General features: G+C 39.2%; 3 protein-coding genes across 3 annotated transcripts; 2 read left to right on the top strand and 1 right to left on the bottom strand.

Moving 5' to 3' along the window:
• Window positions 1-2,375: 2,375 nt before the first annotated feature.
• On the top strand, window positions 2,376-3,424 carry LOC114354832 (uncharacterized; the record flags this gene model as incomplete). Its single annotated transcript, XM_028307401.1, has 3 exons — window positions 2,376-2,714; window positions 2,829-3,009; window positions 3,226-3,424. Coding segments are annotated over 3 exons (719 nt in total), but the record flags the coding sequence as incomplete, so codon positions are not given.
• A 632-nt stretch (window positions 3,425-4,056) lies between these two features.
• On the bottom strand, window positions 4,057-18,309 carry LOC114354831 (leishmanolysin-like peptidase). The gene is made up of 5 exons (XM_028307400.1): window positions 18,172-18,309; window positions 17,705-17,735; window positions 16,992-17,074; window positions 4,676-4,787; window positions 4,057-4,077 (listed from the first exon to the last, which is right to left on the bottom strand). The coding sequence occupies exons 2-5, from the start codon at window positions 17,711-17,713 to the stop codon at window positions 4,057-4,059; spliced, it is 225 nt and encodes a 74-aa protein (XP_028163201.1). The 5' UTR covers window positions 17,714-17,735; window positions 18,172-18,309.
• LOC114354833 (uncharacterized) lies at window positions 6,048-16,241 on the top strand. Its single transcript, XM_028307402.1, has 7 exons — window positions 6,048-6,164; window positions 10,129-10,317; window positions 11,153-11,314; window positions 12,029-12,176; window positions 13,274-13,555; window positions 14,390-14,507; window positions 15,588-16,241. Exons 2-7 carry the CDS (start codon window positions 10,129-10,131, stop codon window positions 15,718-15,720), a joined length of 1,032 nt encoding a protein of 343 aa, XP_028163203.1. The 5' UTR covers window positions 6,048-6,164; the 3' UTR covers window positions 15,721-16,241.
• Window positions 18,310-21,676: the final 3,367 nt, after the last annotated feature.

The following is a 21,676-nucleotide window of genomic DNA, read 5'->3' as shown; positions in this document are numbered from 1 at the left end:
AGTATTGAAAATTTTCTATCTACAGTTTTAAGAGTACTTTCCCTCCAGGTGGCATTACAAAATTCCACCCTGTATAGACATGTGTAAATAGGAACCTAAAACAGCAGCTAGAATAAGCACTAACCGAAACTAAAACAACATTTAACTTGAGGAACGAAGTCAAAATACCTTCTTGTTTGTACATAAACACAACCTGACAACCTGTCCATTCACCCTGTTTATACAGACAAGCACATCAAAGTAAACCCTAGCACCTATGTAATAGATAGATGATATATTATAACAAACTAGCTGTGCCCGCGACTACGTGTGAAAATTGTTTGAATAATATTTCCCGTTTTTGCAACATTTTTCTTTACTGCTCCGCGCCTATTGGCTGTAGGGTGATGTTATGTATAGCCTAAAGCCTTCCTCGATAAATTTTATCCAACACAAATTTTTTTTTCAAATCGGACCATATAGTTCCTGAGATTAGCGAGTTCAAACAAACAAACTCTCCGCTTTATAATATTAGTGTAGATGTCTGATGTTGTCCAAAGCCGTTTTGAAATGGGTCAGCTCAAAAATATTATTTTACCCTCCCCTGCCCTTCGATGCCTTAAGGCGGTGACCATGGCGACGGCAAAACAACAAAGGGTGACTTTAATGGGGTACCTACCTCTTTAAGAATGCGAATATCTGGTTGAAGATTTGATGACATTTTGCTGACGATTCAAGTTCGTTCTTAATGTAGTAGTGTAGTGGACTAGTGTTCCAGTTTCTTATGTCCTTACTAATAAAATCCACACGCTCGTTGAACAGTGGTTTTAAAGTGACGTTTAGTATGGTTTTAAAGAGACGTTTAGTATAGAAATGTCAATTTAAAACAGAGTTCAACAAGTGTGTAAATTTATTTTAGTAAGGGCAATAAGATTCATTAAATGAATCTTAATGCCCTTACTAATAAAGTGATAAAGAATGGTCCGATTTATTCAACACTAGATTTTGCCCGAGGCTTCACCCGTGTGAAATTTGTCCAAGAATCGGAATAATAACTATCCTATGTTTTTCCCTGGTTCTCAAACAATCTCTATACCCCTTTCGGACCGCTCCAATACAATTGTGCGGGTTACAAAATCGAGATTATCTCATTAGTTTTACATCGGAAGTGGATGGGCTGAGTGTACGATTGTGCGGGATGCGTTCTTTCACCTCCCGTGCAAATTTTGTCCGATGCGCAGTTGGTGAGCAGGTTACAACCTGTACAGTTCATGACTGATTGCGCTCCCCGACTTGGCGAAAGAAAGTACCTACTATGGTTTTATTTTGTAATTTTAGTAATATACAAGTTATTGATTAGACAAATAGATAAAAATAGCATCTTTTTGTGATAACAGTGACTACTTGTAAGCAAAGACTTTGGCGTAACGGCTTAACGAACTTTACTGACACAATTGTATCGACGTGGGCCCTACAATACCTTATGCGTATTTTAAGTTTCTCATAATTATTAATTTTTCATAGTTTCCGCACCATGTTTCCGATTTTAAACGACGCTACTATCGCAGAGATGCTCAATGCATCTGGGGATGAGAGCGATGACAACGACAAAAGCTAGTTTCGGCTACTTCAGATGAACTACTCCTCTTCTTCTGATGAAGGCTCAGACATTCATGACGATACATACCTCTGAGTATGCAAGCGGCATAGCAGACGAAGCCCTTCAATCGTCAACATCTTCCAGGAGATGCTGTTCATGATCCAGGAGATATTAAAACTCCATAGGAATATTTCGAGCGCTATATTTACTGTTGAGCTCATGGAACAGATGGTTTTGCCCACAAATCAATATTAAATGGCAAATACTGGTATAAAATTGAAACCTCTTTATTCCTTACGGGTTATAAATACGTTTTTCGGAATACATGCCATTGATAAAATTTCCAAAACCCTTACAATTTTGACCCTCACAATTGTACGTGGGAAGTGAAGGGCCCAGTTTGATACAATTGTTGGTATATGAATTTTCCAAGATGGCGGCGGAAAATCTGGAAAATTATAGCAGATTCGTAATCTGCGGCCCCAAATTACCTAAAATTAATTTTCAAAATTACAATTTTCTTTCTAGTTTAAGCGCGGGTCCGAAAGGGATACTATAAGATTTTAAACTTTCGCGTGCCATTCCAACTAAAATAGTAAGACACGGGTCTTAACGCGACGTTTATTAATGAGTTACATTATGTACTCACGGCTTGACGTTTCCCGTGTCTTACTATTTTAATCTCTATACTAAAATTCATCTAAATTAGTTCAGTGGTTTAAGCGTGAAAGAACAACAAACACCCATCCTCACAAACTTTATTCAGCGTCATAATTAAATAACCCTTATTTTTCAGGTTTGCAAGTGATAGTACTAATAAATCTATCACAATCATTCGTGCTGTTAACAGCAAACATGGAAGACGTTAGAAAACTAGCGAAGAAATTCGTCTCCGAATCTTTAGCTGAGCAGATAGCTGATTTTATAGCAAAAGTCACAAGTAACTCTGGCAACACTGCAAACGTTTCAGAGGAGAACGAAGAAAACGCCAATCTTTACCACGAAATATCCAGCGAAGATTTATACAGAAGCAATAAAGCAAAGCCAAGATCTCCAAATAAGGAAGACGCGAAAAAGTCACCACCGAGCAGAACGCAGACCACGAAACAAGAAAGAATGACCACAGAAAGAAGTCGTTGGCCTAACTACATAAACCATAATAAGAGGACAAAACAAACCAAAAGTAGACAGGGCATAATAAAACATAGCCACAATAGCTGGAATAAACCAAGTAAACATCGGCTATCAGGAAATGTTCTAGATGAGAACAATAATAGAGATGTCACTACAGAGCCAGAGAAAAAAGAAGAAGATCATCCAGAAATGTCTATTGATATAGATCCTGCACCAATGTCAGAAAACGTGGAAGCTACTATTAAAACCACTAAGCACCGTCGAAAACCCAAAAGAAAACCAGGAAAGGCAGCACAGTTGGTTAATAACATCCCTGATTCGACTATAGGATACGCAGAGAAATTTGAATTTGATGAAAACCCTAACCCTGGTCGACATAAACTTTCACAATTAGCTTCCGAAGAAATTAATGAAACTAACTCAAATGATGATTTAACAAAGAATTTTTATGACACGTCAGCAAACCTTTCAAAAACCACAACATTAAAGTATGAAGGTTTTAACATTGGCAGGAGTGGGAGAGAAATGACCACAGAAAAGGAGAAGAATGATTTTGATCAGTACGACAACAAGAACTATCCTAAATCTGAATTCGTAGCGACGAGTGGACCGGTGGTACTGCCAAAAGTACCAGCGCAGTCGCAATGGTGGGAAAAAGAAGTGCCAGGTACAGGAAAAGGCAAAGAACAGAAGAGAAAAGCTTGGTTCTAAAGGTTATAAAGTCGATTCAGCGGATAATTAATAAATACAATTACATAGCAAACTTTATCACGATTTTTGTTATGAAATAAATAAAAATCTATGCTATTATCACTCTTGATTCTATAATAATAATGTCTCTAACATTAGCATGTACGAGTAAAAACCCCTTATTCCTAGAGTTAAGTTTAAAGGTCTTAGCAGACTTATCAACTCGGGAAGGGATCAACACCGTACCTTACGCGAACTGTCATCGCCTTTCGCATGTCAACCGCGAGGCGTGGCGTTTACGTTACGGTGCGGATAGTGTGCGTTGCAGTATGGAGTTTCATACAAAGAATACTGACCGCCTCGAGTTGATACGGTTACGATCCCTTTCCGGGTTGATAAGTGTGCTACGTCCTTTATTTTTTTTTCCCAGGCCTATGTCACACAAAATTTCATAAGAATCAGTCAAGCCGTGTTGGTAATACCAACAGTAAACACGAGAATTTCATAAATTAGAAAAATACGTTTTGTACTCTATTCGATAAATATGCCGCTCGGCACCAAGTAGGTACCTACCTAATTTTCCATGCATAAACTTAGTTTTCGAAGTGCGTGGTCCCAAGATAATATTTCTACAATCTGTTCAACAAACTAGTTTAGGAAGAGTATCTAAAACTCTGTTACCGGTAAAATGTTTGCTTAAAACAAGATCATAAATAAAATTCAGGTTGCTTTTTGTTGTTTTTACTAAATTCAGATGTAAATGTATTCCAAAAATTCGGTAGTCCAAAAATATATCAACATTATCAAGAGAACTATGGAAGTATTCTTCAAGTACCTGGGTTATTTCGAAGAGACCTCATCACTACGTCGTGCCATTTGTTTCGCCGTCGTGTTGAATTGTGTTTCTTTTATTTGTCAATTAATAACAAAAGAAAGAAATCCAGATAAAAGAAACCGAGAATCTAGTAGACGGTCTTATCGCAAGGAAGCGATCTGCTTCAGACTTCCTCGGGTCTCGAATATCGATGCGGCTAAAGCCCGGTCTGTGAGCACGTAGAATTTGTCGCGACTGTGCGACGGGCGTGTGCGAGCGCGACAGCAATATAATTACGCGCGAGCGATAAGTATGGGTAGCCTGAGTGGGGTCATTGGACAAAATTCTACGTGCTCGCAGACCAGACTATAGTCCGACGTGGTACGATTGGGATAATGTCGATTCATCTTTTATTCGTCTTTTTTTTTTTCAAAGAATATAAGTAATTTCCTACTTACATTCAAATGATGCTCAGGCACTCTCACTTCCCCACACATGGTCTCGGCGTTGCACGCATCGATGCAGTGCGAGCGGCCCCCACGCACGAACACTTGACGAGTGGGGCATTTTCTGAAAAAGATAAGAACATATAAATGCTTTAGGTATGTATAAAAAAACCCACAAGGACCGACGACATCATAAAGGTAGCAGGAAAGCGCTGGACGCAGGCCGCTACCAACCGGGCAACATGGAAAGCATTGGGGAGGCCTATGTTCTTCATGTGCGTTCGATTTGCTGCTTCACTTAAGCAAGCATCGTTACTTTTGTAAATACGTGTCAGTCGCGCATCCTAACGTGACAAAGTTTCAAATTGATAAAATACATTTAGGTACCTACCTAATGCGCGTTAAGTAACACGTTTATTAAAGATATTTTAATGGCTGAACTGAACGTTTACCTACAAAGTTACACGATACCTAATTACCATTTCCTCTATGTTTTGTCCATGACATTTGCTAGGTGATAGTGTTGCTGAAATATCGTTAGTTAGATTTGTCGATAAAAGGAGTGTTATCAATTGCATAAATACGTATATCTATCGAGTCTTCTTCTTGTTTCGTATCGTAAAACATGCAAAAATATCAATAAAAATTTACGTTTTTGAGCTCTAAAGCCACGGACCAGGAGCTCACGGACCAGGCTTTATTAGGTATGCATCCCAGTCAGCATACATTTTGTAACATTCCTATCACTGTTTCGGGACAATAATTTAGGCCAGTGCTGAGATATATCGCAGGAAAGTTGGTCTAAAAGTCAATTTTAGAAAAGAAAGAACTCTATTTATAATACAGTTTCAAATTCAAATATTTCGTCCACTTTTATATTATGGTTTTATACCGAAAGGGTGAAATGGGACCTGTAAATATGCCCACGTTGCACGTTCGTTAACGAACTATAATGCTTCAACCACACCAACACGTGCATATCACCATCGCCGGCGCGATCATAGACCAATGACAGGTCACGTCATGTATGGTTGAAGCCATTCCTGGATCTGTCAATAGGCCGTATAGGCCGCGGCCTAGGGACGGCAGATTTCAGATGACGCTTACTCGATTTCAGAAGATAAAAGTTAAATAAAAATCCAACCCCACCCTAGCCTACGGGCGGCAAAACTGTAAATCCGCCACTGGTTGAAGCTTATCTCATGAACTGTTGTCTATCTCCTTTATCGATATATTTTTATCGACAACATCCATCACATCACTGACGTAGCGTTTTATCAAATAGTCGTAAGTCTATTCGTCCATCACATACACAGCCATATCCAAATGATATTATTATCTTATCTGCCTGATATCTCAGAGGCAGATATGTGAATATCTGCCTTATATTACTTTACATACGGCATGATGTAGTCAGCATATTTATGTTAATTTCTAATTTTTTATTATGAAAGTGTGAAATTCAAGTGTTTGTGTTGGATTAGTGTGCAGCTGTTAAAATGTAAGTGATCGATTAATATGGTTTGTACATAAATGACGCTAGGTAACTTCTAGATCAAAATTCGATGCTTAAGTGCTTTGTATATGCCTCTCTCAGCATTATTCTCATAGTAGAAATAGCGTCAAATAGTTCATGACACCTAAAGTGGCCGAAAAGTCGACAACACAACCTTTGTCCTATTATTGTAACAGAGACGTGTTGCGAACTTTTTGGCTACTTTGGGTGTCACTACTACCTATTTGACGCTGATACACATTAAAAAATAGATGCGTTTAAACAATGCTAGAGATTTAGAATGACATTACCGAAGGAAATAATGACATAATTTTGATGTTTTATGCTATGCTATTTTAATTTTATTTGACACCTGTCATCTGCTTTGTTTGCATATAGGAAGTCAATCCTTAGCCACGATATATTTTTATTTTCTTTATTGATTTCGTTGTGGGACCAATGACAGATTAACTTTCTCTTGAAGTTTGAACTTGTTGATCCTGAACGACAAGGGTGGGCAGTCGTTGAGATGACAGCGCGAAAATCGTCGGCATCCACTAATTATGACCCTTATGTACCACTATATTGACAAAGTTCTCCGTCTTCGTACGCGATATTGGAAATTTGGCATCTACCATCGGCTGATCTGACATTAGGCGTAGTCTGGCTTTGATATTCAATTTTCAACTGTATTACCTTGACAATCAGTTCAAAATTGATTACTAGAAAATTATTTGACAGACGATTTCTACTCTCGACAAATGCATTTGAATTAGCCCACTGGCTACACAGGAGTAGCTGTGATAGGTACAAGAGTTGGGAATAGTTATTTTCACAAATACATTGTGTAATAAGGAAATTATCAAAATTGTTTTATTATACACCTCTGAAACGTGCTACTTTACACATTTACTGTCAGAAATAAGGATAAGTAATTTTAGGACCAGTACAAAATCATTATCAAAAAATGTATTTTTAACAAACCCCAAGAGCGAATTTTGATGTGTTTTACTTACTCCGTTTCATAGCACAATTAATGTACTTAAATTGGAACATGGGGGGTACATTTAATAAAATTCATCATCGTCATCAAGTCATTTGGTATTCACTGCAGGAGCGCACGACCCTCTAATTCACCAGAGGCAAATGGAGGATTTGTCCTACACTCCCCACGCTGGCCAGACGGGCTGGGGAGGCCTGATGTTCGCATATTTGTCCCTTAGTCGCTTACGACATCCTCGGGAAGATGGGTGTGTTCTATTTTGACTGTCGAAAGCAGAAGATGGATAGTTATTGAACTAATACACTAAGATATGACCTCTCTTTCTTATCTTTAGTCAATGAAAAAGATACACTATCGGATATAGAAGTGCCAAACAAAATATCTAAATTGCGATAATCTTTTCGCGGAATTTATACGAATAAGTGGAATTTTGACATTTATTATGCCTTCTTCCCTAATGCATTGAGCTGTTGATAATAATAATAGTCTACACTAATATAATAAAGAGGAAAATTTTTATTGTGTGTACTTATTGAATAGACTCTGAAACTACTTACTGGACCGATTTGAACAATTCTTTCCCCATTAGAATCCCACATTATCATTCTTCTGATAAATTTCGTTGCGGGTCCAATGACAGTTTATCTTTCCCCGGGACAAACTTTACCTTCACTGGTTGGGTTATTGGCGGTCAAGCTGTAGATCCTGGCTCCTGTTACAGCAGTGGGAACGAAAGGGAATAATCCCGTATACTTACCGACGTTATAAATTTTTGGCTGATGTTTTTCATAATAATACTACTTACTAAGATATTTATTTAGTTTCTACTCTACGTTTAACTGTAATTACGATTTCCTTCCACAAATAGTATAATATTGTAGCCTAAATAATTGAATGATCAAACGAACTTACCAAGTGAAGTTCGATCTAAATTATCCTGTTTTCGCCGAAGAGATTTATTTTACCATGTAGTACCCCTGTACGACAACCCAATCCGCACACAATATTCAGCGTAGTAGTATTAAAAAACAAAAGAGCGGGCAACCCCACCCCTACCACGCTGTGGGCTCGGTGTCCGAGCGGTCTCATTATATTTAGAGAAGAGATGACATTGACGTTTACCTCCAGGGAAGAAGATATAGAAATCTTCGGGTTGGGAGGGACCTTAAATCTCTTCGGCGAAAACAGGATAATTTAGATCGAACTTCACTTGGTAAGTTCGTTTGATCATAAAATGGCTACTGGGTAACATCTCGCATTACCTCGGAGCAAAAGAATGGCTACTGGGTAACATCTCGCATTACCTCGGAGCAAAAAAATGGCTACTGGTTAACATCGCGCGTTAACTTGGAGCTAAAAATGGGTCAAAGTTACGCGTCGTGTCACAACGCTTATAATAAAAATGTACGAGCACTTGCACAAAATAGTTGTTACAACCAACCTTTTGTTGGGTCTAATTCTCGTCACTACACTGCACAACTTAAAATAATTACGTTTTTTGTCGGTAAAAACGTCCTGGTGACGTCACTTAAGCATTTTTCTTATACTGCGTGCGGTCGTTGCGCGTGCGCACAAAGGAATGAGACCGCTCGGACACCGAGCCCACAGCGTGGTAGGGGTGGGGTTGCCCGCTCTTTTGTTTTTTAATACTACTACGCTGAATATTGTGTGCGGATTGGGTTGTCGTACAGGGGTACTACATGGTAAAATAAATCTCGGAGGCGAAAGCAGGATAATATATTTAATTTGATATCTCAAAGACGACTTGCTTAATATTCCGAGTGTTATTAAACGTTTAATTTGAACTTGTTTATGTGATAATGCTTTTCTGAGAATTGAAATAAATTACTTAATTTGAGTCTTCGTTATTAGTTCGTTTCATCCACGAAGACGCGCCCCACCAATTTTTGGTCTCGGTCGCGCGGGGTGCGGGGAGTTTGATCCGAGCAATCCGAGCGGCATTATTGTAGTGTGCGTGTGCACTCATGGATCATTTAGCGTGTACCGATAACACTCAAAAACATTAGCGGAAGAATGGTGGGACGCGTCTTCGCGGATGAAACGATCTATATACTCAGTTTGTTTAGGCTACCTACTTGAGTTTCTTTCTACGACATAGATATCTGTCTCAATACATCGAAAAACTGCCTACACTACTTAATTATGCCTATTATTTTTAAAGATCATTTTGTAACACGGGCGTCGCACGTCAGATTAAGGACGTAACACACTTATCAACCCGGAAAGGGATCGGAATCGTATCAAATCAAATACGTTCCACAAATAAACGTTTTTAATTTGATTTGATCAACTCGAGGCGGTCAGAGGGCTTAGTTTGAGTTTACATCAAACGTCGTCACAGTGAGCGCGTTTAAAAAATCCATGAAGATTTTAGTTCTTGAAAGTATCCGCTAGGGTCGCTGTACAATCCGTCATACATTAATGTCATTTTTTTAAGCAGTCATTAGTGAAGACTTTGATGCAAACTCACTCTAAGCCCACAGTATTATTTGTATGAAACTATGTACTGCAACGCAAACTTATCCGCACCATGAAAGGCCGGTGTTGGTCCCTTTCCAGGTTGATAAGTGTGCTTTGTCCTTAATACTTATTGTAATAACCATAGAGATGTAGATTAGATGCCAACTAATGCGCCGAGTTCGAAACTCAGTGTCGCATTTGAAATTCACACACACAAAGTAATCAAATCATCTCATTATCCACTGCGGTACCAGTACTCAACGTTCGAATAATCTTTAGTACTACGCAAGCAATGTAAACTGTTTACATTATGACGTCGCTGCTATCATCATTGCTGTCACGAGCAATGTGTTCTGTTTTTGGGCATATTGCTGCGACACCGGCCCCGCCCCCTTGTCACATCTCCTTTTAGTTTCTGTGATCTGTGGTTTTGATCCCTTTCCGGGTTGATAAGTCTGCTATGACCCTTATTGTAAAACATTCCAGATGTACACATACGGCGCTGGCTCATCCTCAGACCGGCCTTACCATGGGTTTCCCTACCTGAACTCCGTGGTGAACGATGTGCCCACCATTGATGCAGAGACATCAGCTCGATGGAACAAGCTACCAAGGAGAGCTGATGTCCTGTCCGGGGGAGAGACACAGCCTGGAGGGAGCGATGGGAGTGGACAGGTAATTTATGGTTTATTCCAGCAGTCGGCAACCTTTTGGCAGGCTCGCACAGTCAGTGCTGTCGCCCGTCGCACAGCCGCGACAGCAATATAATCACGCGAGCGATAAGGATAGGTAGCTTGGGGTAATTGGACGAAATTCTACGTGCTCGGTGACCAGACTTTACAAGGTAGAAATTAAAGGTGGGCCGCACTTGTGATATTAAACCTAAAAGCCCACGTATGATTGGATCCCTTAGAAAAATAAAAATGCTATTAAACATTCACAAGCCGCGTGTTGCCGACCGCTGGTCTTAAGTACTGGTATTAATTCTTGGAACCATGAGCTTATTGCTCATAATGCATAGACTACCAGAATTGGGTTTAGTCGACCAGTATAACAAATAATTCTAAGACGGGATTCTTCTAATTAATGACTTTTAAATAAATAAATAAATAAATCTTTGGACAATTTCACACAGCGCCAGCTAGCCCCAAAGTAAGCAACTTAATGCTTGTGTTATGGGTGCTAGCTTAACGGATATACTACTTATATACTTTTTTTTTTTTGAAAATCGGTTAGTTACCCAACTGCGCCAGAAGGAGGGTTATTTTAGATTTTGTTTGGCGTAATGCTTGGTAGTTATTTCTAGGAAAACCCTTAAATAGAACTTCATCCTTTTTCCCTAACCAACAAAGTTTTTGAAGTAGGTAGCTAGTTCAATCGAAGAAGAAAGAAAAAAAAGACTCATCAGAAAGAAATCGATTGAAAGAATCGAAAAGAGGCAGACCTAAAAATCAATCCTCACTATCTTCAAGAACTTTCTAATCAAATATTTACTCATTTGTTTCCACAGACAAACACAGTCGAGGGAGAGGAGACACCAGAACCTACCTCAGAGGAACTGGCGAAGGTAGACTATGACGCGAATCCGGTGGTCTACATCGATGTTCCTGAGAGCAGCGGGAGTCAGGTGACTGAACAGAGAAGGCCACCGGTGGAAGAATCTTTTGTGCAGGTAATTATGATTAAGTACTATCTGGTAATCTGCAGTAGCTTGTTCCTTAATGGGAAGTTAAAAATCACATAAAAGCCTTCTTCTTCTATCTAGTCTAAAGCCCGGTCCATGAGCACGTAGAATTTTGTCCAATGACCCCAAGCTACCCATCCTTTTCGCTCGCGCATAATTATATTGCTGTCGCGACTGTGCGACGGGCCCCCGCAGTGAGTGTGCGAGCGATAATGATAGGTAGCTTGGGGTCATCGGACAAAATTCTACGTGCTAGCGGACCAGACTATAGAGGGCAAATATGTGTCAAACTTGGTGATCCGCCTTCAGCTGTCTTAAATTTACTAGGGACCCTGGGCATTTTATGATATGATGATGACTTTAAAAACAGCAACAAGAAGATTTCTTCACATCGGTTGTCGGTTCTTCACTTCACTATTTTAAAGGCGTAAAGTCTTGTCACTCGCTACGCTAGTTCAGTGGTTATAACAGAAGCTCTAATAAAATAGGAAGAATTTTCATTCAGTGGCTGCCACCAGCGATTATAAGGACCTGCCACTCGACAGTGACTAATTTCAATAATAAATTGACTATGGTTTATTAAACGCACAAGCTTTTCATTCGCTCATCATACATTTATTTACCGGGATTCAAACTAGCGTTGTAGTCCTTTCGAAAATTGGCGTAAAAGATAAGTTCTAATGAATTTTTATTTCGTTCCAGCAAACCATCTTCTACGACCAGTTCAAGGATCAGGTGGTGACAGTGCCAGAGCCTGGCAGCAGCTCCAGTAGCACTTCTAGTGGAAGCACCAGTCGACCTGTCAGAAGAGCACCACCTATCACTTTGAACCTTGGCTCTCCTGAGAGTGGTAGGTACACTAAATGAAGCGACGACAAAGTATTTTCATTGACTATCTAGTTAGGTAGTTACTTCTTCTTCTTTTTGTTTATGGCCAGGTCTAGGATATGTTAAAAAAAGGTTACACAATTTTACTAAGAAAGAATCTTTAGTGACCCGGCTAAAAAATTAAAAACTACTAGATTTAAAAAATGGATCTGTCAAAAGCACTGGATCTGTGGGTCTAGACAATATTATTATTATTGGTTTATGGGCCTTTATTTGCGCCAAACTCGACCAGGTTTGATCTATTGTGGCAGCCCTTGTCTTTAGAGTTCACTGCTTAGTCCCGTTGAGTCTATAAATTTCCAGATTCTTTGGAGCGTGATATCTGCTATCTCATCCGGGTGCATGATGTGTACTTCTTTTGCTCATAAGCGGGAAGCATGAGCAAAGAACATGCATGGCCGTTTCTTCTTCTGTATGGCAGAATCTGCACAGAGTTTCCTCGGTCATGTTAATGTTCGATATATGTTTGTTTAGTTTGCAGTGGCCGGTCAGTATTCTAGTCACTGCACAGGCTGGGTCTAGACAAAGTGCAAATTATAATCGCAAACCAGTCGAAAAGTGGTCGAAAAGCCCCTTTTTTGTATGGAGTTTTGACGGATTTGATTTTCGATTAGATCAAAAAGTGCGTTTTGTCTAGGGGGGCTGGGGTGATTCACTGTTTGTACTCCGATTCAATGTATTGTGTGGCGTGACGTCACCGATCAAATGGCGCGAAATATCTGTTATGCGCAACTTTGGGACCCTGTAATTTCTTTATATTTTGTAGATATATTTTCATGATTAATATGGCATGTTTTTATTGCTGGTATATTTTCTTTTTCGATATAAAGTCTACTAGTTACACGCTTAATATTTGCACGCTTCCTAGTTCGAGCAAATTTCAGTGAAACCTACCAAATCTATGTAAGACCACTTATGTAGGTACCTGGAATTATGCAAATAAAGAAAGATTTGATTTGATATGTTTCTTTTACAAATATCATTGATTTTACTTATATTTTCAAGTTTTATTAGTAGAAAAAAATTTGAAACTTCTCCATTTATCTTCAAACTTTCCAGGATTTTCCTCACAAGGAAACACTCCAGGAGCGCCGGCCATCATGGCCAAAGAAGTAGGCATATACGGGAGATACCAGACTGACTCGCTCTACGGGCAGGCAAGGCCTGAAGTCCGGGAGTTTCCGAATCCTCCTCCAGCGTATACGGAGATTGATACACTGTCTGCTTCGACGCCTTCTGCTGCCACAACTACGCAGACGCCTCCAACTAGTAGTCCAGTTTCAACGGCAGAGGAGGCCCCGGAACAGCCAAGGACTCAAGTGATTGTGCCTCTTGCACAAGGTAAGTGAGATTAAGAGAATATTTATTTTTATCATTATAACCTGAACAGATTGTCCTTACTACGGCCGACCTGCGTCCGAAGTCTATGTATTTAAAGATTTCCATGTAGGCCGGGGGAGCTCATGTCCAGGCGGAGGACTTAAATTAATAGATAGGTGATTTCAGCGATCTTAAAAATGCAATTGGGTAAGCCTGCTGGCTACACAGGTGTTGCAGAGGTGGGAACGAGAGATGGAATCAGTTCTGTGATGTGATATCATGAGTGATGACTGTCCCTCAAAGGGTTGTATTGGTATTTCATGAAATGTACAATGTTCATCTAAAGCCTGGTCGCCGAGCACGTAGAATTTTGTCCAATGACACCAAGCTACCCATCCTTATCGCTCGCGCGTAATTATGTTGCTTTCGCGCTCGCAAACTCACTCCGGCCGCCCTTCGCACAGTCGCGACAGCAATATAATTACGCGCAAACGATAAGGATGGGTAGCTTGGAATCATTGGACGAAATTCATCGTGCTCAGCGACCTGACTATAAGTATTTCATCATCATCATCAACAGCCGTTTACAGTCCACTGCTGGACTATGAGCCTCCTCTACTATAGTGGAGGGTTTTGCCATAATCTCCACGCTTGGCAGGCGGGTGGAGATCGCAGTTTAAAAGATTGATGTTTTTCAGAGAGCGCTGCTGCCCATTCTCTGTTTGATGTGTAGTCCCTAAGTCGCCTCTTACGACACCCGCGGGAAGAGTAGGGGTTGGTGACAAATGTATTCTACTCTGCCGTCACCACACCTATAAGTATTTAGTGTTGACATGATATAATTTCGGATTTCAGAGACGAAAAATCCTACTATGGTATACTGCAAGCACTGTGACGTCACTGCTCCAAGCTTCAGCATCATGCAGGTCGGCTTCGCTACTCATATGCTGGCACTTACGTTAATTTTGTTCGCGTAAGTTCAATATTGCATCGCTTCTAATGAGAAAGGATAGGTACTAAGATAAAAAATTATTTGCAAACACTTCAACACACAATTACAGTCTGGTCCGGGAACACGTAGAATTTTGTCCAATGACCCCAAGCTACCCATCCTTATCGCTCGCGCGTATTTATGTTGCTGTCACGCTCGCACACTCATTGCGGGCGCCCGTCGTACAGTCGCGACAGCAATATAGTTACGCGCGACCGATAAGGATGCGTAGCTTGGGGTCATTGGACATAATTCTACGTGCTCCCGGACCAGACTATAGTTAGTAATACTTATTATACTGAGGGCTGAGTGTGAGTTTGCATCAAACGCGCTCACTAATGTATGACGGATTGTACAGCGCCCCAAGCGGAAATTTTCAAAAACTGAAATTTTCATACATTTTTTAAACGTGCTTACTAATGAGTGCGTTTGATGTTAACTCACACTAAGCCCTCTGAATATAGTGAGCAAATAGTATAAAGGACAAAGCGCACTTATCATTCCAGAAACGGATCGTAACCGTATCGTCAGTAATCTTTGTACGAAACTCCGTACTGCAACGTACACATCCGCACCATAACGTAAACGCCTCGCCTCGCGGCTTACTGTGCGGCGAAAGGCGATACGGTGTTAATCCCTTTCCGGGCTGATAAGTGTGCTATGACCTTTAGACACAGTTTCTTCGTTAGTGATGTGTGCCGCAGCAATGTAAAGGCAAAGAGCCCAATTTAAAAACTGCCCTAAAAACGGCAGAACACATAATTTCTGTTTACCTCTGCTATTACTATTAATTAATGCTGATAGATCTTACTTCGGTAAAAATTTCATAAAAATATTTGAAGAGAAAGAAAAAAACACGTTTATTTGAGTGTAAAGATACCCAAGAGACCGTTTGTATTGATTGAACGGCGTCGTCGCTAGTGAGTGCGTCAAAAAATCTTGAAAGTATCCGCTAGGGACGCTGTACAATCCGTCATACATTTAATGTAATTTTTTACGCAGTCGCTAGCAAAGTTTGATGTAAAAAAAAATAGATCTTCATTGTACTTTTTTCTTTTTCAGACTATTCCCTTTGCTGATTCTCCTGTACTGCTTCGATTATTTCCGATATAGAAACCATTACTGCAAATTCTGCAACAAACTGGTGGCGTATGAAATACCCTTCCTGTGCAAAGGATTAACGTACAACGATTGATATCATGGAGTCTGTCAAATTGACAGCGCGGGAAAAATAAAGTTTTCTGATTCTGCCAGTAGAGGCGCCACCAGCGTATATGTGGTCTTTGTGATAGTGTGAGAGACAATTAAATGTTATAATTTGAGACTAAATGATAGTTTACTGACTATTATTTAGCTAACACCACATCAGGCTAAAACCTATGTATGTCTTACGTATTTGTCATAAGTAAATGACTTTTAATTGAAAAACAGGCTGACAAAAGTGGATGTTTTTTGTGTTACTTCTTTCTTCTCAGCACTGACCCATAATTATTGTAACAAAACAGTAGTAGGATTATTATTTTATAAGTTTTTGGAACGTGTAAATGTCAATTAAAAAGGATAGAATAATTTGTATGTTTTTTTAGATTAGGAAAAGGAGCCATACCATAGGGCGGCTGAAATGATAATGGTGATGATTTTTTAGAATTCATTCGGGCCTTATACAATCTTTTACTACTGTTTGAAGGGCAGAATAATTGTAATTACTTACATGTTTGTAATATTTATGTGTTTTATGTATTATTATTAATTAAAAATTAATTTTAATACGGGTAAATACATGAACCTTATTTAACGAAGTTTTGACTCTATCTGTAATTTGTAATTATAATAAAGTTGTTGGTAAATAAATAAATTCGTGAATGTTTATTAATATAAGTATCAAAAGCAAACATTGTAATATTTAATAATTAAGCGTGAATGTGTATGAAATAAGTTTATTGTCATTGTATTATACAGTTTTATTATTTATTTATCTTCTTAACGTTCGAATTCCAGTGAACATTCTTGTTATTTTATTCAACTAAGTTATCCTTTAATCAACGCTATTGATCATAGGATCTAACCCCACTCTTCCCGTGGATGTCGTAAACGACTAAGGAACAAATACGCGAACATCAGGCCTCCCCAGCCCGTCTGGCCAGTGTGGGGAGTGTAGGAAAAATCCTCATCTGATGAAATAAGGGGCACACCTGCAGTGGAAAATAAAGGACGAAGCACACTTATCAACTCGGAAAGGGATCAACACCGTATCGTATCGCCTTTCGTGAGCTTTCATCGCCTTTCGCGCGTTGTCAACTGCGAGGCGAGCTGTTTACGTAACGATGCGGATAAGTGTGTGTTGCAGTATGGAGTTTCATACAAAAAATACTGACCGCCTCGAGTTGATACGGTTACGATCCCTTTCCGGGTTGATAAATGTGCTACGACCTTAAATGATCTCTATTAATATTAAATTAAACTTACCTGTTTAACATAATGGGACCCCCGGTTTTTCTTACTTTCAAAGCTTGTTCCCAGAACTTCACAGCCTCCGGTAATATTGTGTTCTGGAAATGGACATAAATAAATAGATGAGAAATAATAAAACATGCAGTTTATTATAACTTGAAAAATCGTACTGCCTAAGGCGGGAATCGAACCCACGACCTTTCGCTTGCCGAGCGAATGGTCTCCCATCTAAGTTACTGAGTTCCATTCCCGCCTTAGGCAGTTCGATTTTTTCAAGTTATTTTATTTTACCTAATCTAGTTTGAGAAGCGACTCTAAAGACTCTAAATTTTAATTCCGTTTATTCTTTTTATTTAATTTATTTGGTTGTAAATAGTGTAATACCTAATGTAAATAGCAAGCAATAAATGGGGCAGTTTGTCCTAAAGTCGCTGACATAGCCCGACAGATAAGCAAGCTGAAGTGGCAATGAGCAGGGTGCATAGTACGCAGAACTGACGGCCGATAGGGCAGCAAGGTTCTGGAGTGGAGGCCACGTACTGGAAAATGCAGCGTGGGACATCCACTCACAAGGTGGACCGACGAACTCATAAAGGTAGGAAGGCGCTGGATGCAGGCCGCTAAAAACCGGGCGATGTGGAAATCATTGGGGGAGGCCTATGTTCAGCAGTGGACGTCCTATGGCTGAAATTATGATGAATTGTAAATTTTATAAAATAGATACTTACATTGATCATATCAAATTTTTCAGGTTCTAATCTGTAAAAGAAAAGATTTAGAAAGTTATTAAACAGCTTATCTGCAAGGAACTGTTTTTTGTCAATTTAGATGAAATAAAAAATCAAAGGGTTAAAAAAGTATTTTAAATACCTATTATGCTTTTTTGAAAATTTAATTTCTCATCTTGTTAAATTCTTCTTTGTCTTTAATAGGGGAGACCGAGGAGAGTTGTATTTGTAAAAGAGGTGAGTTATCACAAAGCCGATTTCTCTGCGCCTATGACAGTTAGCGAGATGACAGTTTAAAAAAACTGTGGAGTGTCGAAAGAGCGACGGATTCACGAAGTTGCCAGCTCGATCAGAGAAATTGTGTCACAAGCAACCCACCTGTGTTACAATTCTCCTCAATCTCCCAGTATAATTCTGTTGGAGCCAAAGTTTCAGTAGAAAGAATGAAAAAAAAGTGAAATATTTACCTATAGACGGAATGGTCATAAAATATACTAATTCTTAAAGGTTGGTCTATGCTCCTCTTCTTGACTATGTGGGCTGGCTCTATGTGGACTCCTCGCACCACCTGCAAGAAAGAAAAAGAAGTTTAGTTATGGTAAAAACATAGCCGTGTGGTTGCAGCCTTGCAGCAGAGTATACGACCGCTGCCACTCTTCACATGGATGTCGTAAGCGACTAAGGGACAAATATGCGAACACCAGGTCTCCCCAACCCGTCTGGCCAGCGTGGGGAGTGTAGGACAAATCCTCCATTTGCCTCTGGTGAATTGGAGGGTCATGTTCCGTAGAGACTAAATAACCTGATGAAAACCCATAAAAAACTCATAAAACGTATTTATTTTTGCAAATAGGCTTTTAAAAAGCACTTTTACACGTCCCAGTATTAACCCTACCACTGCTTCGGCACAATAAATGGGCCAGTGCTGAGAAGAAGCGGAGCAAGAAAGTCAGTCACTAAAAAAACATAGCCGTGTGATCCCGGCAGAGTATAGGTAGGTCCAACCTCGTTCTTCTAAGTAAGCGGATGTCGTAAGCGACTAAAGGACGAAGCACACTTATCAACCCGGAAACGGATCGTAACCGTAACTAGATGCAGTCAGTATTCTTTGTATGAAACTCCGTAAGTACTATAACGTAAACACCACGCCTTGTGCGAAAGGCGATACGGTGTTGATCCCTTTCCAGGTTGATAAGGTCCTTTTAAGGGACATTATATTATGCGAAAATTAGGCCTCCATAACCCGTCTGGCCAGAGTGGGGAGTGGAGTAATATTATAAAGAGGTTAAGTTCCGAATCAGTGGGAGGGTTAAAATAGATAAATTGAAACCATTGATTGGATTGTGCAGGAATTTTTTAATTATTGACGGCCGATGGAGCAGCAAGGTTCTGGAGTGGAGACCATGTACCAGTAGGACGTCCAGGGTACAAGGTGGACAGACAACCTCATAAAAGCAGGCTGGATGCGGCCGCTACCAACCGATTATGGAAATTATTGAGGGAGGCCTATGTTCGGCAGTGGACGTCCTGTGGCTGGAATGGTGATGATTAATTGATAAGTATTATTATCATGGTCGGTCTAAACTAAGGTTTATATGGAGAAACAAATAAATTGTGGTGTGACATAACCAACTGTCCAATAAACTGTTTATTTGATCTCCAACCTCTTTTATTACCACGATGATTAACGATAGCATCTTCGTGACATTTAATTAGCACGCGGGTTCGTCCATGTTTTTCATATCACGATCTCACGACATAATAGGGATTTTTAGTTCAAACGGGGAAGCTCTTGGCCTACATCACCGGTTTCCAAAACGGGACTATTCCCACCTCTCGTTCCCACCGCTGCAACGCCTGTGTAGTCAGGATCTACAGCTTGACCGCCAACAGCCCAACCAGTGAAGGCCAAGTTTGTCCCGGGGGAAAGTTAAACTGTCATTGGACCCGCAAAGAAATTAATCAGAAGAACATAGGAGTTCGAAGATAAGGTTCGACTTCCCTCCATTGCAAAGCGGATGACAGGTGACAAAAACTAACTTTATTTTGGCTAAATAAATTTTAAGTTGGTATAAAAAAAAAACAACTTTATAACACAGACAAACATTTTTTATTTATTACGTAGCATCAGCATTGAAGACGCAATTGCGAATGCACTTTGATAACACTGCAATTGATGCCTTGTTGTTCTAATCAAGACGCATAGAAATATATATACAGGGTGTAAGTATTTATTTAATTTAAAGTACATATTATGTCAACGTGAAATTGTGATCTCTGTCAGTTTATAATATAACGCGTTAGATTGTAAACTAACAGTGGGTTAGGTTAGGTTAGATTGTAATTTAACTACGTCAGATTATAATCTGACAGAATTCACAATTTTACGGTGACACATACAAGGGAGCCGTTTTGCTATGCTAGCTATGTTCAGCAGTGGACGTCCTATGGCTAAAATGATGATGACTTTTTTATTTATTCTTTAATGCCATATACTTGGTACATAAGGTGAACTTAATGCCATTCTCTGCCAGTTTACCTTTGGGCTAAATCCTCGTAGAAAACAATTCGTTTGGCAGTGTGTTTAAAAGAAGGAAAAACTATAAAATTACTCAAACGTCCTGTGGTCACTAATTCCACGAACTTGTAGAATATTTATTTATGTAGGTATATTGCGAACTGGATATTTATTTTTCGAATTGGGCAGTCAGCTGTTTTAAGGTCACGCATCGCTATACCATTTATTCGTTTCAATTAAAAACTACACACCATTTTAAAAATCCAAGTGCTATTTTCAGGAAGTGTATTGGCTAATCTACTAAGAAATTTTAGAAAAATCGTTCTGGTTTACCTGTAAAATGCAAATCTTAGTTTTTAAGGAGGTTTCTTTGAATTCAAATTTAAAGAAAAGAAATTCATAGACTCTTATTGGTCTCACTGTGACTGCCAGAAAGTTTTCATTGACTGTGCACATGATTACACCCTGTATGTTTAGTTACATGTAACACAAACAATAATTTATTACATTGGAACGTCTCTAAGGAGTAGACCTACAACTCATTAAATCAATCTTGGGTTATTTCTTGTATTATTATGTAACCTTGGGGTTTGTTAATTAAGAAGTCGTGTTCTAGTTAAAATAACTTGTAAGTACAGCTTCGGAATATTTTTTCGAAATTACAGCATAATTTTTCCTCAATTAAAATTTACATCCTTTGACATTTTACATAGCGCCCAGTCCAAAACTAAGCAAAGCAAAAGCAAAACTATATCTTAATTTGAACAACATTTCAGTCAGCAGTTTTAGCGAAAACGTAACAGAACAAAAAGATAGGGTCATACAAGTCAAATTTACTGAAAAATGATTTTATCTATGTTACGGTTAATGTGATAAATTGAAAAATATGAATAATCGCCGGTTATTATGAATAATTACCGACAGTTGAGGTAAAAGTAATAAATGAATTACATTTATCAGTGATTATTTAGGTAATAATGTAACCTTAGTTCTATGAAATATCATAAAAGAACAATGGCTCATGTATAGTGCTTGTGTACAGCCACACATTTTGAATGTTTTGATATCATATTATATTAATTTAATTTGGCATTAATGAGTTTTGACTGTTTCTTGCGTAACATTACTTTGCCATAAAGCCCATAACATATTGTTTTGATTTAAAGTTAAAAATAGGTTAAGGTGCGGCGGGGGTTTTAGTTTTATACACACATAAATGATCTCATATTAATCACATTTACCAAATCATGCGGTAATTATTCATAATAACCGGCGATTATTCATAATTTTCACATTTATCACTTTGACCGTAACATCTATACGTCTACCACTGCTTCGGGACAATAATGTGGGCCAGCCTGGGAAGATGCAATACTAGAAACGCAGTAACTTTTGTACGTAATAGGTATTAGTATGGATGCCTGATCACGAGTTTCACGACTATGAACGAGGTT

Source organism: Ostrinia furnacalis, unplaced genomic scaffold (assembly GCF_004193835.3).
Source record: "Ostrinia furnacalis isolate ACB-3 unplaced genomic scaffold, ASM419383v2 OfSCF2175, whole genome shotgun sequence".
Classification (NCBI taxonomy): domain Eukaryota; kingdom Metazoa; phylum Arthropoda; class Insecta; order Lepidoptera; family Crambidae; genus Ostrinia; species Ostrinia furnacalis.
Note: the sequence above shows the minus strand (reverse complement) of the source record. Positions and strands in the feature narration are given on the sequence as shown.

Coding starts and splice junctions, on each gene's coding strand:
- LOC114354833 (XM_028307402.1), top strand. CDS start 10,129: ATGTACACATACGGCGCTGGCTCATCCTCAGACCGGCCTTACCATGGG. Junction 11,315..12,028: donor TGGAAGAATCTTTTGTGCAG/GTAATTATGATT, acceptor ATTTCGTTCCAG/CAAACCATCTTCTACGACCA. Junction 13,556..14,389: donor GATTGTGCCTCTTGCACAAG/GTAAGTGAGATT, acceptor TTCGGATTTCAG/AGACGAAAAATCCTACTATG.
- LOC114354831 (XM_028307400.1), bottom strand. Junction 4,788..16,991: donor GGTCCCATTATGTTAAACAG/GTAAGTTTAATT, acceptor TATCTTTTTCAG/AAAATGCCCCACTCGTCAAG. Junction 4,078..4,675: donor TGCCTGAGCATCATTTGAAT/GTAAGTAGGAAA, acceptor TACCGGTAACAG/AGTTTTAGATACTCTTCCTA.